The sequence below is a fragment of the Drosophila ananassae genome, chromosome 2L, assembly GCF_017639315.1.
Source record: "Drosophila ananassae strain 14024-0371.13 chromosome 2L, ASM1763931v2, whole genome shotgun sequence".
NCBI lineage: Eukaryota > Metazoa > Arthropoda > Insecta > Diptera > Drosophilidae > Drosophila > Drosophila ananassae.
In genome coordinates, this window is record NC_057927.1 from 6,315,033 (window position 1) to 6,332,812 (window position 17,780).

The 17,780-nt window shown below is 39.1% G+C and overlaps 3 protein-coding genes and 1 long non-coding RNA gene across 11 annotated transcripts in view; 3 read left to right on the forward strand and 1 right to left on the reverse strand.

Moving 5' to 3' along the window:
- Positions 1–413: 413 nt before the first annotated feature.
- LOC26513966 (insulin-like growth factor-binding protein complex acid labile subunit) lies at positions 414–8,043 on the forward strand. Its single transcript, XM_014911746.3, has 3 exons — positions 414–597; positions 6,792–7,298; positions 7,352–8,043. The coding sequence occupies exons 1-3, from the start codon at positions 583–585 to the stop codon at positions 7,580–7,582; spliced, it is 753 nt and encodes a 250-aa protein (XP_014767232.1). The 5' UTR covers positions 414–582; the 3' UTR covers positions 7,583–8,043.
- On the reverse strand, positions 1,217–6,392 carry LOC26514151. Of its 5 annotated transcripts, XR_001409012.3 has the most exons (6): positions 5,790–5,993; positions 5,444–5,729; positions 3,898–4,302; positions 3,622–3,834; positions 1,574–2,147; positions 1,231–1,510 (listed from the first exon to the last, which is right to left on the reverse strand). It is a non-coding gene; the product is annotated as an uncharacterized LOC26514151 (long non-coding RNA). The 5 variants fall into 5 exon arrangements; XR_004311531.2 differs by lacking the exon at positions 3,898–4,302 and adding an exon at positions 4,577–5,337 and having other exon boundaries at positions 1,217–1,510; positions 1,574–3,834; positions 5,790–6,392; XR_006506945.1 differs by having other exon boundaries at positions 1,221–1,510; positions 1,574–3,834; positions 5,444–5,723; positions 5,790–6,375.
- A 5,905-nt stretch (positions 8,044–13,948) lies between the features above and the next one.
- On the forward strand, positions 13,949–14,275 carry LOC123257031. The gene has a single exon (XM_044714353.1). It carries the CDS (start codon positions 13,949–13,951, stop codon positions 14,228–14,230), a length of 282 nt encoding a protein of 93 aa, XP_044570288.1. The 3' UTR covers positions 14,231–14,275.
- A 180-nt stretch (positions 14,276–14,455) lies between these two features.
- The window catches only part of LOC6500631 (zinc finger protein 704), a 115,839-nt gene continuing 112,514 nt past the window's right edge, over positions 14,456–17,780 (forward strand). For all 4 annotated transcript variants that reach the window (XM_032449457.2, XM_032449458.2, XM_001953570.4 and 1 more), the window contains exon 1: positions 14,456–15,144. In XM_032449457.2, the coding sequence (XP_032305348.1) occupies positions 14,599–15,144 (546 nt within the window). In that variant the 5' untranslated portion in view covers positions 14,456–14,598. The remainder of the gene's footprint in view (positions 15,145–17,780) is intronic.

Genomic DNA, 17,780 nt, shown 5'->3' on the forward strand with positions numbered 1-17,780 from the left:
GTTGCAGTTTTTAGAAATCGTAATTTAATAAACCCTAATTTAATTTTTAGAGATGGATTTTATAACATTGAATAAATAAATGCAATATCTCATCATATCATACATTTGTGTATTTTGTCTGGTTAATATTTTTTTTTGGTTTTTCACTATAAATTACCTCGGGGTTTATAATGCTAAAACGAGTGCACCCTTAAAATCTCCAAAGCAGACAAATGTAAATAGAAACTAATGTAAATAGAACTAATAACAAGCCTTATATATAAGTAATGTTTAATTAATTTAAGTTGTTTTAAAATAACAGAATAATTAATTAAAATAAAAGAGTGAAATATAAAAATCACTATAAATCAATCGAGTATCTTTACCAAACGATCTTTATTAAAAGCTTGCATTAAATGTGACCGCTGCCATTTCTAATTAATAAGCAATGGTCACACCACCACCAAGAATAAAATTTTATAGAAAATAGGTTGTAAGTTAATTTTAATAGCTTTTGTTGTGTTTTTTTGTGTTTTGTGTGTGTGATAGCAAATTTATATGAGATTAAAACAGCAATAAAGAAATTTTAATTAAAGCAAAATAATGAATTTTATCATGGTAAGTCACGAGTAAAGGAGACATCTCCGACCCTATAAAGTATATATATTCTTGATCAGGATCACCTCCTGAGTCGATATGAGCATGTCCGTCTGTCTGTCTGTCCGTCTGCTTGTCTGTCCGTCTGCATTATCTTATGTGCAAAATTTCATAAGGATCGGCCGACTATATCCTATAGCTGTCGTAGAACTCCGACCATTCGTTGGCATAACTTTGGCATAATTTTGATGTTTTTTAAGTTAGAAAGATGGGACGTGGTACAGATTCTATTTTGAACAAAATAATCTGTTCTGACGAATTTCATAAGGATCGGCCGACTATATCATATAGCTGCCATATAACTGAATAATCGGAATTGGCATAACTTTGGTGTTTTTTAAGCTAGAATGATGGGACTTTCTACGGATTCCATTTTAGGCAATCGAATCAGATCTGCCAAATTTCATAGGGATCGGCCAACTGTACCCTATAGCCTCCATATAAATGAACGATCAGAAATGGAACAACCTTAATTGGAAGTGTATATCAACTTCGGCTCCGCCCGAAGTTAGCTTTCCTTTCTTGTTTAAATTAGAAAGATGGGACTTGGTACAGATTCTCTTTTGGGAAATTTATAAATTTATATAACATAAGATCTGCCGGCTGTATCTTATAGCTGCCAACTTATAATCCAATTAAAATGGCACAACCTTGCTATATTAAAAGATCCTTGGTCTTTTTTTTTTGGTTTTGGCCATTTGTCAGACGAGGCTCCAAATTTTATGGTTACCACGCCGGACTGGTCATCTGAACTGTTCAGAACTGTCTGAACTGAACTGTTCAGAAACATCCCTGGAGCCTCAGAGACTTCTGGGTGAGGATATAGCAGTGGTCTCGAACTCCTCTTCCACGTGGTCGTCACACTCATCAGACCCTAATAGATAAAAATAAAAACATATTAATTGTTTTATTTCGGTTAGATAAGTATTCACTTTACCTGCTTTACTTTTAAATTGAGAAATTAAATTTTTATTCTGAGAAGCCTAATCCAATCCGCCAAATTTCATAAGGATCGGACGACTATATTCTAGAGCTCCCATGTAACTGAACGATCGGAAATGGCACAACCTTGCTATTTTAAAAGATGCTTGGCGCAGTTTCCAATTTTTATAAGAAAAATGATGTGATAGTGAAATTCTCATAAGGATCGGCCAACAATCACTGTGGAAGGCTGTCCAAGAGGTGACGACCTGCATGCCTTGGCGTGCGCGAGGAGACTCTATATATAGCCGAAGAATTAAAAATTTTCTGTAGACAACCGATCTAAATGAATTATACACCAATCGAAAGGTATTGTTTTAATCAGAATATTTTCCAAAAGTAGTTTTGGTTTGGGAGAAATCAGGGTGAAAGTAAACAAATTTTTGAAACACTAAATTGGGGCTGGTGGAGACATTTAAGTCCCCAGATAAAACTTTATTCGTATCGTTCAAAAGTTATTCAAGAAATTCGATTTTTACAATTCTTTCCAAATAAAGGCTGTTTGTCTGTTTGCACTGTTCTTGGCAATCCTGAAAAAATTGGAGATGTTTGTTATTAAAATATAAGCAGCATTTGTTCTACAACTTTTTAAAAACCTTAATTTTACGTTAAAAAATTAAAAAAACTGTGTTAATTTAAAAATTCATAACTTTATAATCACTGTTGAAAAGGTTTTTTAAATATCTATTTCACTTTCTTTAAGAACAAACGTCTAAATAGTAGAATAGTAGAATTTTTTTTTTAAGAAAAAAAATGTTTTTTTTTTATAATTGGCGAGCTACCAATTTAATCCAAATGTAGGCACCTGTGAAGCTTGGTGTTATGTACACATACGTATGTACATATGTGGGAATTTCTTTTTATCAAATGTCAAAAGTGTGCAACGCAGTGAAGGAGACATCTCCGACCCTATAAAGTATATATATTCTTGATCAGGATCACCTCCTGAGTCGTTTTGAGCATGTCCGTCTGTTTTTACGCAAAGTAATCTCTCAGTTTTAAAGCTATCGAGTTGAAACTTTGCATACATCCTTCTTTTGTTTGCAGGCAGTATATAAGTCGGAACGGCGGGGATCGGTCGACTATATTCTATAGCTGACATATAACTGATTGATATGAAATGCCGGCGATGGTACACCTAACACGTTATGTTATATTTGGCCAAAATATCCTATTCTTATAGCTGTCATATAACTGAACGATCGAAATTGGGACAACCTTGCTATTTTTATACCCTTGCAGAGGGTATTATAATTTTGGTCAAAAGTGTGCAACGCAGTGAAGGAGACATCTTCGACCCTATAAAGTATATATATTCTTGATCAGGATCACCTCCTGAGTCGATATAAGTATGTCCGTCTGTCCGTCTGTCTGTCCGTCCGTCGGTCTGTCTGTCCGTTTCTACGCAAACTAGTCTCTCAGTTTTAAAGCTATCGAGTTGAAACTTTGCACACATCCTTCTTTTCCTTGCACGTAGTACATAAGTCGGAATGGCCGGGATCGGTCGACTATATCCTATAGCTGCTATATAACTGATTGATCGGAAATGCCATAACTTTAGTGTTTTTTAAGTTAGAGGGTTGGGACTTTCCACACCAAAATATCTTATGTGCAAAATTTCTTAAGGATTGGCCGACTATACCCTATAGCTGTCGTAGAACGATCGGAATTGGAATAACTTTGTTGTTTTTAAGTTAGAAAGATGGGACTTGGTGCAGATTCTATTTTGAACAAAATAATCTGTTCTGCCAAATTTCATAAGGATCGGCCAACTGCACCCTATAGCCTCCATATAAATGAACGATCAGAAATGGAACAACCTTAATTGCAAGTGTATATCAACTTCGGCTCCCCCGAAGTTAGTTTTCCTTTCTTGTTTAAGTTAGAAAGATGGGACTTGGTACAGATTCCCTTTTGGGAAATTTATAAATTTCATAAGGATGAGCCGACTGTTTCTTATAGCTGCCATATAATTAACTTATGATCCAATTAAAATGGCACAACCTTGCTATATTAAAAGATCCTAAGTTTTTTTTTGGTTTTGGCCATTTGCCAGAAGAGGCTCAAACTTTGATGGGTACCACCCCGGACTGGTCATCTGAACTGTTCAGAAACATCCGTGGGGCCTCAGACACTTCTGGGTGAGGATATAGCAGTGGTCTCGAACTCCTCTTCCTCGTGGTCGTCACATTCATCAGTTTTATCATTTTAAAGACCCTAATAGATAAAAATAAAAACATATTAATTGTTTTATTTCGGTTAGATAAATATTCACTTTACCTGCTTTACTTTTAAATTGAGAAATTAAATTTTTATTTTGAGAAGCCTAATCCAATCCGCCAATTTTCATAAGGATCGGACGACTATATTCTAGAGCTCCCATGTAACTGAACGATCGGAAATGGCACAACCTTGCTATTTTAAAATATGCTTGGCGCAGTTTCCAATTTTTATAAGAAAGATGATGTATTGTTTTAATTAGAATATTTTCCAAAAGTAGTTTGGTTTGGGAGAAATTTGGGTGAAAGTAAACAAATTTTGAAACACTAAATTGGGGCTGGTGGAGACATTTTAGTCCCCAGATAAAACTTTATTCGTATCGTTCAAAAGTTATTCAAGAAATTCGATTTTTACAATTCTTTCCAAATAAAGGCTGTTTGTCTGTTTGCACTGTTCTTGGCAATCCTGAAAAAATTGGAGATGTTTGTTATTAAAATATAAGCAGCATTTGTTCTACAACTTTTTAAAAACCTTAATTTTACGTTAAAAAATTAAAAAAACTGTGTTAATTTAAAAATTCATAACTTTATAATCACTGTTGAAAAGGTTTTTTAAATATCTATTTCACTTTCTTTAAGAACAAACGTCTAAATAGTAGAATAGTAGAATTTTTTTTTTAAGAAAAAAAATGTTTTTTTTTATAATTGGCGAGCTACCAATTTAATCCAAATGTAGGCACCTGTGAAGCTTGGTGCTATGTACACATACGTATGTACATATGTGGGAATTTCTTTTTATCAAATGTCAAAAGTGTGCAACGCAGTGAAGGAGACATCTCCGACCCTATAAAGTATATATATTCTTGATCAGGATCACCTCCTGAGTCGTTTTGATCATGTCCGTCTGTTTTTACGCAAAGTAGTCTCTCAGTTTTAAAGCTATCGAGTTGAAACTTTGCATACATCCTTCTTTTGTTTGCAGGCAGTATATAAGTCGGAACGGCGGGGATCGGTCGACTATATTCTATAGCTGACATATAACTGATTGATATGAAATGCCGGCGATGGTACACCTAACACGTTATGTTATATTTGGCCAAAATATCCTATTCTTATAGCTGTCATATAACTGAACGATCGAAATTGGGACAACCTTGCTATTTTTATACCCTTGCAGAGGGTATTATAATTTTGGTCAAAAGTGTGCAACGCAGTGAAGGAGACATCTCCGACCCTATAAAGTATATATATTCTTGATCAGGATCACCTCCTGAGTCGTTTTGATCATGTCCGTCTGTTTTTACGCAAAGTAGACTCTCAGTTTTAAAGCTATCGAGTTGAAACTTTTCATACATCCTTCTTTTGTTTGCAGGCAGTATATAAGTAAACGTAAATATAAGTAAAGTATATAAACGGCGGGGATCGGTCGACTATATTCTATAGCTGACATATAACTGATTGATATGAAATGCCGGCGATGGTACACCTAACACCCCGGAAACTGTGGGAAAAAATAATTATTAATAATACTTATTTTGGGATTTTTAAAATAAAACTCATAGAGATTACGGTCCCTGTATTTTACATAAGTATAACTAAATACTCACTTATAATTTTGTTTGTTTTCTGTAGTTTCAATTTCTGGAAATTTCTTTTCTCAAGCTTCAATTCAAGGTGCTTAAATTCTATGAGTCTCTGTCGGTGGAAAAAATAAAACTGAGTGTTTCATTTAAGTCTTATCAGTCGGGTGGGAGCATTTCTTGTGGAACCCAATCGTGCTTCCTGCAGTCCACTTGCGCATTTCAAAGTGATAACGCATTGGATTGCACACTCAGTTGAACTTGCTTTCGACTAACGACACTTCTTATCAATTAAACAGTCACAGACCTGCAACTGCAAAATTATTGGTGGTATATATTTAAATATATGAAAATAATCAAATAATAATCTTACAAATTGTTCATGTTCACATAAAATTTCGATTCGTGATATGATAGGATAGATTCGTTATTCATAATATTTTCTACTCTAACAAGTTTTTCTTAATATCACAAAATTTTCTCTGGGGAAGTCTGGGGAATGAAAAAAAATGCTTTCGATCACATTGACGGACTGAAACGAACTTCTTGGCTACAAGCCTGATAAACAGGCAAAAGGGTCTATAATATTGCACTTTTAAAAGGGGAATCTTTCGATTTCTGTTGGAAGCTTTAAAACTTAACTCTTACCATTAATCATTCTATAGATAATGATTGTAATGAAAGCCAAAAAGAAATTCCTTGATAAAGAACTTACGAGGAGTGGATAACGAAATCTATTGAAGTATTGGGCACAACGGGCTGTAATGTGACAAAGATTATAGCCTTCACATGGGCTCATATTGTTATTCCCATACACTTTCGCGATTTCAAATAGTGAAAATTTAACAAATAATGTTTAAGGTATTCCACTCAAGAATCGCATACAAATTGGAAAAGATGTTGCCTTCAATCGGGGGCATATCGTTCCTTAAATACATTTTCCACATTTTGAAGGGGAGCGCCCAGATATTTTAGCAAAAAATATAAAAAATAATTTGTTGCTAGACTTTGATGCAGGTCGATGAAGAATCGATCTACAAATCGTTTAAGGTATTCCGCTTAAGAATCTGAAGATTTTTGGCAAAGATATAGCCTTCGATGGGGGTCCCATAGTCCCTACCATGCATTTTCCATATTCAGAATGTGGAATTGAATTGGAGTTCCTGAGATTTGAAGCAGTTAGATTGAGAATCGAGTCACAAATTTAGTTTTGTGACAAGTATAGGGCAATTTACGAATATCCTAGATTATTTAAGGGCCTGAATCAGAAAAAATTCCTTTAATTTTGTATTTGTATTTGAGAAAAAATCGGTTCTAAATTGTATTGAAAGGTTATACAGATACTTATATATGCGGTAACCTTTTTCTTTTCTAGAAACCGCTACTCATCTTTATCCTGTTGGTGGTCTGTGTCCAAGTCGCTCCCAAGACAGACTTCCAATGCGGCTGTGTAATTTACACAAGTCTTCCATTTATGGAAAAAAATGCGGATTGCTCGCAATCTTCTGCGAATATGAAATGTCTGGCTCAGCTGGGTCTGAGCTCGTTGAATCTGTCAGATACCAGATTGCGGAAGGTACCTGACCTGAACGATCCTGGATTTCGGGCTATCAAGGAGCTGAACCTTTCAGGAAATAATATAACCGAATTGGCTGACTGGAAATTCGGATCCATGGAGGAACTACTTTTCGTGAATATAAGCCACAACAAATTGACGAGTCTGCCAAATAAAGAGCCCCTCAGCATCAAAATGGACTTGAGTTATAACCAACTGGAGGATATGACAGACCTTGTGCCCTTAATAAAGGCGAAGGTGATTTTGATAGGCAACTCTTGGCATTGCATGTGCAATAATAGTCTTGTGAAACAGATGTACAGAAAGGTTCGCTTTACTTTATTATCCCTGTAGAACATACTCTTAATATCCTTTTTTAGTTTCCCAGTTTCATGGAGAATAACATTGTATGCAAGAAGGACGATCAACTAGAACCATTTGCGATGCATTGTCATGAAATAATTAACAATACCGAGAACTTGGAACCAAATGCCACCATTGCTTCCCGCGTCTTAATTGTTTCTATAATTATTTTATTTGTTATTTCTACAATTTATCTATTGTTAAAGTATTTTTTCGATTTTTTTTTTTCGCCAAGGCCACAGGGATAGAGAATTGGTTACAGAGTCAGTAAAGTACTTAACTATTTTTTAAATTAAATAAAATAATTATTTTATTGAAACCTTTAAATTCAATACTACATTATATTCTATTAAATACAAATTATACTATTACACTGCGCGACAAAAAAAAGGTTTAAGTTGATTTTATCTTATTTTTCACTTCTACTAATCAAAATAAGAATATAAGTTTATGGATTTGTTTATATTAATAGCCAATCAGCTTTTACGCACATTCAAATGTCCAAAAAACGCGTGTTTTCGCATATTTCACAGCCTTATAATCACATATTGGGAAAATACTATTTTAACGTTATAAGCGTTCATGCAAGTTCAATATCTATTAGTTAAGATTAGGCTATTATCGTTAATTAGGCTATTTTCACAAAGCTTTAAAATTTTTTCTCCTTTATTCTTTAAAAGAAAAGCGAATAAATTTATAAAAATAAAAATCTTAATTCTTATTTTTGCATTTAAAATCGGGAATTAAAACATAGAATTTTTATATTAAATTTATTTTGCATATTTATAGGCATTTTTTCAGGCTGTTTTTAGAGTGAACCACCCTGTTCAGTAGCTAACTTTCTCGCGGTGGAGCATAAAAGCTGCACGGCCGAGCTTTCAGTTTTATATACAACGTACATAACATGCCCCAGATTCCATCTTTTGATTTCTGAGGAGCTGCACTTGAAACTGGGTCAAGTCAGCCACGTCCTAGCCTTTTTTCCTGTGCTTTGCCCTTGGCAGAATGTCCTTGATGTTGAACAAACTGTTGGCAAGATGAAAGAACAATCCATATTGTTTGCCAAAACAATAGATATAAAAAAAAAGAACGGTAATAATATAAGTAATATATAATACATTTTCAGCCTTCAAAGTTTTAGGGTAAAGCTTTTATTGATATCGTAAATTAATAAAATTAAATAGAAAGTAATTTAAACTTATAGAGGGATAAAGTCCAGAGCGAATATATGGATATAGATTTTGGGAGAGATGTTTATTCAGAATTAAACAAATTTTATGTTCAATTCGGAAGTTCCTTCTAATTAGATTTAATTTAATTTTATTGTTAAATTCAGTTGCTTAATTTTGTTGACAACATATCAGTTTATGAGCGTATTTTCCCTATTTGAAAATTGTATTATCCTTTATAATAATAACAGAGCATATTAAAGATTAAGTTTCACACCATTTGGTGTCAAGGATATTTCTGCAACTGCTTGTCCGTCTTGGCCATATCCCTGACATACATACATAGATGGTATTACCTAAAAAAATTTGGAAGTAGGTCAGGAAGTGACGTGGCCGGCTGACCCATTTGTTCACTGAAAATTGCAAACTTATCAAGGCTGGTGGCTTACCGCGTCCACTCTGACCTGGTTCTATTTCGAATTTGGATTAGGTATAATTTTGTTCAGACGGGGGTTAGTTTTTCCGACGAGGGTTGTGTGTTTACACGATTGAACTTTTCTGGCAAGAAACAAAGTCAACAGTTTGGCTCTGACAGCTGGTTGCAGCCTCTGCCGTTGCCGCTTGCAACTCTCACCTCCCAGGCCCCCGCCAATCGCTTCACCTCGGCCCAGCCCAATTTCATTCGAAGCATTTATTTGTCTATTGCTCTGGGTATCGGTGTTTGTCTAATGCCCATATTTGTGTCTTGTCCAAACAAAAGTCTTGCATCCAAGCAGCAAAACAATGAAAACTGTTGTCTGTTTTCCGCCAGAATTTATGACCCAATGTCAACAGCACGCACAGCCTTAGCCCTACACTGCAATTCTATTCCCCTATTATATTGTTTTCCATTTACCTTTCGATTTTTTGAATTAAATGTAATAAAAACTTGAGTTTTTTAAGTGTATACCCCGACTCCTTCATTCCTGGCATCGGCAATTGAATCGTCCATTGGTGAAATCAGCCTGGCCAAGGAAAGTTGCTGTCAGGTGGCCGCTTCTTGACCCCAAGTCATCGAGTTGGGTTGGCCAGCCACTCCAGCTCCCAGCTCGAAGCTCCCATACTACAAAACTCTAAACTCCAGGTCCGAAAAGATCCAAGATCCCAACTTTACAAGAGCTGAGGTGGAACCGGTTGTCAAAACTACGAACGTCCGACCGATGCTTTTTTGTCATTCACATGTCCAGACTGCACATGACATAAATTTGTATCTGCAGCCTGATTGTGATTCGTGTAATAGCAGCATGTATCTTGTATCTGAGCTCATCTTTGTCTACAATTTATGCTTCCTGCTGGCTGCTATCCGTAGCTCTACTTAGGAGTATACTATATGTATATCCCGCTTTCATGTCCGTGCTGACATGTTCACATCAATCACACGACCCTGTTGGCTGTTGGTAACTTGATTTCCCATTTCATACACTATACCCTCGTATCTTTATGTTTGTCTATCTGCCAGATACTCTCTGGTGGCATACAGGTAAACATTCTAATGATCCAAGCACGCAACTCGAAATGTCAAGGTTTTTGGATTTAGTGTCAGAGTAGGAGTCCAAGTCAAAGTTGAAGTTTTTCAGTTAGTTGGAGAGTCAAGGGCGATTTTCTGTCCTCCCCCAATCCGCCATCCGCCATCCGCCATCCGCCATCTATGATTTGCGTTTTAAGTTTCTCAATGTGAGTTTTTCTCTGTTTGGCCAGCCAGCTGACATTTTTTGATGGACATCTCGACGCGGCGTCGGTGGCATGTCCACATCACCATCCATGTCCATGGACATTGTACAATTATATGGCCAGGCTCCGTGTCCGTGTTGACGTTACAAGTCATGACAGCAAATTTGCCAGAGACTTGACATGTGCCCCCAGTTAGCTAGTTGGGGGTGAAACGAAGCGATTCTAATTAGTGAGAAGTAGGGAAAAGTAGGGTTGTTGGATCGACAAGAAAACGGATCAAAAGATACAATAAAAGAGGGTGATTCTCTTGAATTCTATATTTTTCTGTTTTATTGTTAAATGTTTGTTTGTTCTTATTGTCTGAAACCCAAACTCTCCCTTCCAATTGGAAGTTTTCTTCAAAATATTTTAAAATTTTCAAAAAATATTTTGAAGACTTTGGAATTAGAGGATAAGCAAAATATATGATTCTAAGACTTGGTCATTTTCTTATAATGGTTTTTTGACTCAATATCGTCATATGTGAAAATTTATTTAAAAGGCAAATATTATGCCCCCATATCATTTTTTTCGCCTACATAGCTGGCTTATTTCACAAGCCGTTTTTTGCACCCCATTTAAATCGGATATGGTCATTTAATAGCCCTCGGAATCAGTATCTTGTTAATTTGCATGCAGCTTGCACTTTCTCCATGCATCTTCGCCGTTGGATATCCAATGGATATACTGGTATGGCCCTCATCTTTTCGGCCGATCGGGGTAATTTCAAGTTGATTTCATGCCCAACAAAGGCCGATCATTGTGGGACCTATGTAAATACCTTTGGCTTTGGCTATACCTAGGCATCAGCGTAATTGAATGGAACGGTATGGAATGACATACATATTTTTAAAATCCGGTTTCGAAGGCAATCCAATCAAATCCACACACACACACACACACACATAAACAATTCCGCATATCTACGGGTATAAGCTGTTGATAAAGGAGGGAATATAAAAATAAAGATACGATATAAAAGCGCGGCGGCGCCCTACCAAATGCAGCTGAAAACTCACCAAAAAAAATATCAAAAAAAAAGAGAGAAGAGGGTAAAAAAAAACACAAAAAATAATACACTGTCTCATTACAACTTTACAAAGAAATCCAAAAATCCGGTTTAATTTTCATAAAATTCCAATAAAATCACCAATCTGTAAAAGGAGGCGTGAAATAGAGAGGGGGGTCGGGAGGAAGAGGACAGAGACCAGAATAAGAGAAGGAAGAACTCAAGTGCAACAGCTGCTGAGCGGCTGAGAACTTTTGCAGGCCATTCCAATTGGCTTGAGTCCAATCAGAATCGAGGCCGCTGTTATTTAACAGAGCTGAAACAGTGCTGCCATATCTGAACAGAGAGCGGAAAGAGAGAGAATTTTCCAAACAAAATGCCTTGGTTGACCTATTTTCCAGCTTGGGTAATGTGTCAATGCGCCTGTATGCGTGCCAGTGAGTGCGATTGTAAGTGTGTGTGTGTGCATGTTTTCTGTATCTGTGTATCTCCATCTCATTCCATCTAACGCCTATGCTTTGTTTTGGTTTTGCCTTTTGCGTTTTTCCTTCTTCGTTAGCTATAGATATAGCTAGCTCGCTGGTTTTGTAACTCACGGATTGCATTCACATTCACTTGATGCTGTTGTTGCTATTGTTATTGCTATTTGTTGTTGTTTTCTTTTCGTAACTGCGTATTTGTTGTAGCTCTGGTAACGCTCTGTTGATTCGTGTTGTTTTTGTTATTACTGCCTGCTGCCTTGGAATTTTCACTAGAGAAATGATTAATTGAATTTGTCAGATACTTCATCTTTGCACTTGGCCGACACTTTCCTCCTGCTGGTGCTGGTGCTGCTGCTTCATCTTCTTTGCATTTCACACACATATTTTCGTATCTTTTCCCTTTCCCCTGGGCCTAATCAGTTTAGATTTTTTTTCTTTTTGTTTTTGGGAAAAGATAAGCTTCAACATTTCCGCTTTATCTAGCAAGGTCTTGTCCTCGATTTTGGCTTTTTAGTTGATTTCACACTTAAGCCGTGGGTTTTTGTTTGGAAAGGGAAACTCTTACATACAGCGCAGTAACAGCGCATAATTCTATGACGTTTCACAAAAAATGCTGGCGGCATGAAAATCCCGGAAAATCCACCCCGAAACCATAGAAATAAAACGCAAAAACTCCAAAAACTGCAGAGAGAAAAATTTGTTTGCTAGTCAACAAGTGAATCTATTTATTTTAAATTGAAAAGAAATCTATAATATTGCATAAATAATTCAAAAGATACAATAAAAATAAGGCAAATAAGAACCTGAACTTGCCTAGCAATATAAAGTATGCTACACTTTTTTTTAAAACTTCAATAAGCAATGATGAACCCAAATAAAAAATTCCTAAATAATTCTGTAATAATTAGCGAGTTTTTTCTCACTGCCTCGGGAATAAAAACTACGCAAATCTTTTGCCCTGAAGCATTTGGATGGAGTTGATGTTTATTGAAGTTGAAGATTGAAACGCCCATCGGATGAAAATCCCCACACCCCCGTCCCACAACCCCCTTCTCTATTTGCTGACGTTGTCGAAGAATGCCTACAGAGGTCATTCCAAAGGCAACAACAACGCCAGCAGCATACTTACAACGCACATAACATACAGGGCCTCCGAAAACGAAAAAAAAAAAAAAAACAAAAAAAAAACACAACAAACGTCGAATATCCATCCACAACATAGCAGCATGGAATCGAAGAGACGATGTAAACAAAATCGAGAATTTCAGAGCACATAACAGCTGTGAGCCAGCCAGCCAGCCAGTCAACCAGCCAGGCTCTCCCGCACAAACACACATATTATGTATACGTAACGTTGTTTTGCTTTTCCGAGCAGGTAGATGCTATAGAAACGGGCCTGTTGGCCTGTATGGCCTGTACATAACATAGCAGCGGAGAGGAGAGGGAAAGAGCGAGCGCCATTCGAAAGAGAGAGAGGGAGGGAGAGTGAGAGAGAGAGAGCCGAACTTGGGGTAGTGGGGGGTAACTGTATCTCGTCGGTTGCCGTTCGCTCTCACTGTATCTGTCGGATTTCGGTTTTGAGGCTTGCACCGTTCGCTTAGCTCGCCGGCGTCGCAGTCGCAGTCGTCGATAGCAAACTCTCCGGAGCAGACCCACAGTCGCTTAGCGGGCGAAACAGAATTCGAAAAACAGTCAAAATAGCCAGTGAAAAGCCAGCAAAATAGCCAATAGCGCCTCCCCCCATCCAGACAACCAAAACTATAGACGTGTTGTTTTGGCCATTGCCATTTCGGCCATCAGCTCGGCCAGCAAAACTGAATAAACTGTGAAACAGAAAATAAAGATTCAGAAAATTGAATCTTAAATCTAAAATCGGAAATCAGTGCAGCAGCCGCGAAGTGCATCCCATATTGTGGCTGCCAGTGTGTGTGTGTTTGTGTGTGTGTGTGTGAGAGAGAAAAGTGAAACGACCGGCAGCGAAAGCAGCGCGAAAGCAAAGCAAAATAAGCTCCAATCACTCACAATAACAAACAGCCAAGCAAAAAGGACAGCACAAAATCAGCCAAGTGCCTGAGCACTCGCCAAAGAAAACTCTATATTTTATGTGACAAAAGTAGTTTTGTCACTCTATAAAGCCCCCCCTCGGAAGTGCTCCCACCCCGGAACTGTGCAAGCTGTGAGGTTACAAGCGGCCAAAATTGGATTATGCTTAAGAAAAAACGCAACGCCAACGCCATTCAGACGCCCAGCGACGCCGAGCATGTGAAGCTCAAGCAGAGGCCGCACTTCCATCCGCCCCAGAAGCAGCTGGCACTTCCGTCGATCGGGTCATCACCGCCGCTCCTGCAGCGTCTACAGTCCAATCAGCACCTAAACGCCCGCATCACCTTCTCCCTGGAGCTGTACCACAAGAACGTTATCAAGAAACTGCCCGGCATCGGGAAATCCCATGTCTATAGGCGGACCAAGAACGTCTGCCAGACTTAAGTCCACAACCACAACCATCCAATCCAATATTCAAATTCTGATAAAGAAAAAACTATTCAAAAGACAACAAGTGTGCATTAAAAAGTGAAACGAAAGTGTCAGAGCAAAGTGCAAGCAAAATCAAATACTCAAAAGTGCAATAAAAGGCAAAAAAAATAAAATAAATAAAAATAAAAGCTAAAAAGCAAAAGTGTCAAGTGCGAGAAAATGTGGCGAGCCATGAAAGCCAAGTTCAGGCTCTAAGTTCTTAACCGAAAGATAGAAGAAGTTAAGAAACAGACGATAGGAGAAAGTTAACTCTCAAACCATAACAATCAAATCAAAATTCCGTTTAATTCGTTAATCCGTTAACACCGAACGTACAAAAAATGTCCACCGGTCGCCGTTTAGCCAAACGCTCCATTATCGGCACCAAGGTGTGCGCCCCGGGTCCAGACGGCCTCTGGTACTCGGGCGTCATCTCGGACGTCAAAACGCCGCCCACCGCCGCCGGCAAGCCGTTAGCGCCACTGTCGCCGCCACCGCCGCCCACTTTCCTGGCGCCCGGCGACACGCACCTTAACGCCGATACGCGCTATATCGTCCGGTTCGATTTTAAGACCGCCGTCGCCGTGTCCTCGTCGTCGTCATCATCCTCCGCTTCCACGGATTCGTCGGTCAATGTCGCGGTGGAGTCGCGTCGCGCCAACGTTCACATCAGTCCGGCCCAGGCTCTGCGCCGCAATGCCATGATCAAGGAGTTTGGCGAATCGGATCTAATTGGTCCGGGATTCCGCTCCATAATGGGCATCCAGCTGCAGCCCGGACAGCGCGTCTTCCTCACATACCTCGGCCGGGAGCAGAGCGGCGATGTGGTTCAACACGATGCCAGCAAGGACGAGGTGGTTGTCAAGATCACAACAACAGGAAATGAGGTAAGATTTCTCTCCAAAAACATATCTTAGATCTCTTATCTTTAGTTTAATTTTAAAAAGCGAAAAGTGTATGTGTGGGTGGTGGTGCAGCCAGCATAAGCAGAAGCTGCTCTGTCGACGTCGTCGTCGTCGTCGTCAGTGTCGGTGTCGGGGCGGCAGCAAACTGTGTCAAGGTTGGCTCGGCCCCAGCCACCCCCCAGTCGCCAGCATCGGTCGGGGGGCGCAGCATAGCTCCGTACATATGTATCTATGCAGTTTATGTACCATTTTATTCAGAGCATATATTTACTCGCACCCCAGAGTACAGTTTCGCACCGACTAGTGTGTATGTGCAATCACGTTCTATGTGCAACTATGCAACAGCGAACAAAAAAGCACAAAAAAATAAGAATACTTATCCGAGGGTCGCATTCCGCTTTTTGGCACGTATGTAATTGGGTTACGCTCTGGGTCTGGGCTGGCCTTCTTCTTCAAACTGATGGAAACTTTTCTCTTCGATGGTTGATATAAGAACCATTCTGGGATTGGGGGGGATATCCGGAACATCTATATAGATATATATTATTTATGTACGGTTCTTATTTAGGAGATGGCTCTGGTTCGTTCGGGTTGACTTCACATTCGCGGTGACCCGCACACAAGATCAACATAATCTTCCAGCCACAGCCACAGCCCTAGAGTCTTCCTATTGCGTCACTTCCAAACAAAATTAATAAATAAACGCGGCGAAAAATAATTCGAGAGTGAAACATCATTTTGGGGAATTTATAGAATCGAATCCACAAAAAAAAAAAAAAAAACTCAATGACGCCGACGCTGCTGATGCTAATGATGATGCTAATGATGACGATGTCGTAATAAAAATTTGTTTAGAATTTGGTTTCGTGAAAGAATTCAACAGAGAAGTGCTCGATAGTGCTCACTCTCTACGCCGAGCGTTAAGTACAATGGAAGCTTGGGAAAAATGCTAAATAATAAAAAGACATAGAGCCAGAAACAATTGCAATAAATGGCGATACGATTTCAGGGCTAAATAGAGATACATGGCAATTGGAATGGCTGGATCTGGATACTTGTACGCTTTACAGCTAATTATATAGATTAATTCTCCGGCTCGGCCCGGCCCGGCCCCGGTCCGGCACTCCCTCTCGCCCTGTCATCATCGGGCCCAGAGATACTGACAAGAAAAGATACGGGGATGGAGAGAAACGGTACGGGTTGGGGACGTTCACAGATCGGATGAACTTTTCGAATTGCGTCATAAGTCAGGCAAACAGCAGAGATGTGGAGAGATACATGGATAGCCGGCTGAATATAGATGGCGAAGATAGTTAGATACATGAGCGAAACACATGCATCTGTGAGATACATGCTCACAAGCGGTTTGCCGGCTGACTGCGCTGTCGGGAGAAAAAAGAATAGTTGTGGCCAAGAGCAAGGGGGGAGGGGCTGCTAGAGCCGGCATCAAGCTGGGTTCTCCCGCTTCCTCTACCTCACTCGCTCACACGCTCGCTGCAATCTGTCTCCCTCTGCATTCGCTTGCTGCTTTCCTTTGCAGTTTTCTGGCATGTTTGTGGCATGGGCCTGGTGTTTTTTTTTCTTCCTCTCAACTAATAATCGCTTAAAACATTTGTAATTGTTGCATACAAATTCCGAGAGATACTCGTCACATGCGCATGCAAGATACAGATACAGATACGCGGTCTTCAATGCCAAGTCAGCTGCGCGTATCTTTTCCGTGTGGCGGCGAGTCGATAAATTTGTCAGTTAGCTGTAGCTGCCAGCCAGATGTGTGGGCTTGTCCCCAGCTCGATGTCAGCCACAGTTCCAGCCTCTGCCCCAGCATTGTATCCAGCAGATACAGATATAGCTAGATAGGCCAGAGATACTGCGACTTGATCAAGTTGCCCAAAATGGGAAAAAGCTGAAAATGTACGAGTATATTGTTGCTACATTGTGGCTACTTATGTTGGCTTGTTTATATTTTACGATCATGACAGACCTGAAAGGCCTCAAGTTTTTCAATCCAAATCCAAATCTTTCGGCATAGTCAGCTATGGAAATGTAACCCGAAATGAAACGACTTACAAGCTCCACTTTGTCGAGCGTAGACTCCTCTATGACCTCATCATTAGCCACCAGACTCGAAAATAGCTAGAAAAGTGAAGAGCTCAAGTTCGTCGTTGCTGTTGTAAGTCAATCAACAATTGCTTTTTGGGTTGCCGGTTTCGTAATCAAAAAAATGAAACTGGATAAAAAAAAAATAAATGAAAAAAAGAGCGGGGGAAATTCGTTACATCTATCAATAGTTGTCCTCGCTGGCATGTGATGGTCACGTGAGTGTGTGTGTGTGTGTGGTGTGTGTGTGGTGTGTGTGTGGTGTAAGTGTGTATGTGTGGTGGAGCCAAACAACTCGACACAAAACCGAAATTTGTTTTCGGTTCAACTTGAGCAATTGCTTTTGTTTGCCGCACGCAGCTACATACATAGTTGGGGAGCGTTTTGGCTTTATTTTGTTGGTTTTTTTTTTTGAGTCGGAAACGTGAGGCAATTAATTCTAAGGTTATTTCAAACGAGAAACTTGTTGCACGCACATAGCACTGCCACTAGCCCTAGCCCATCTCCAATCTCCAATC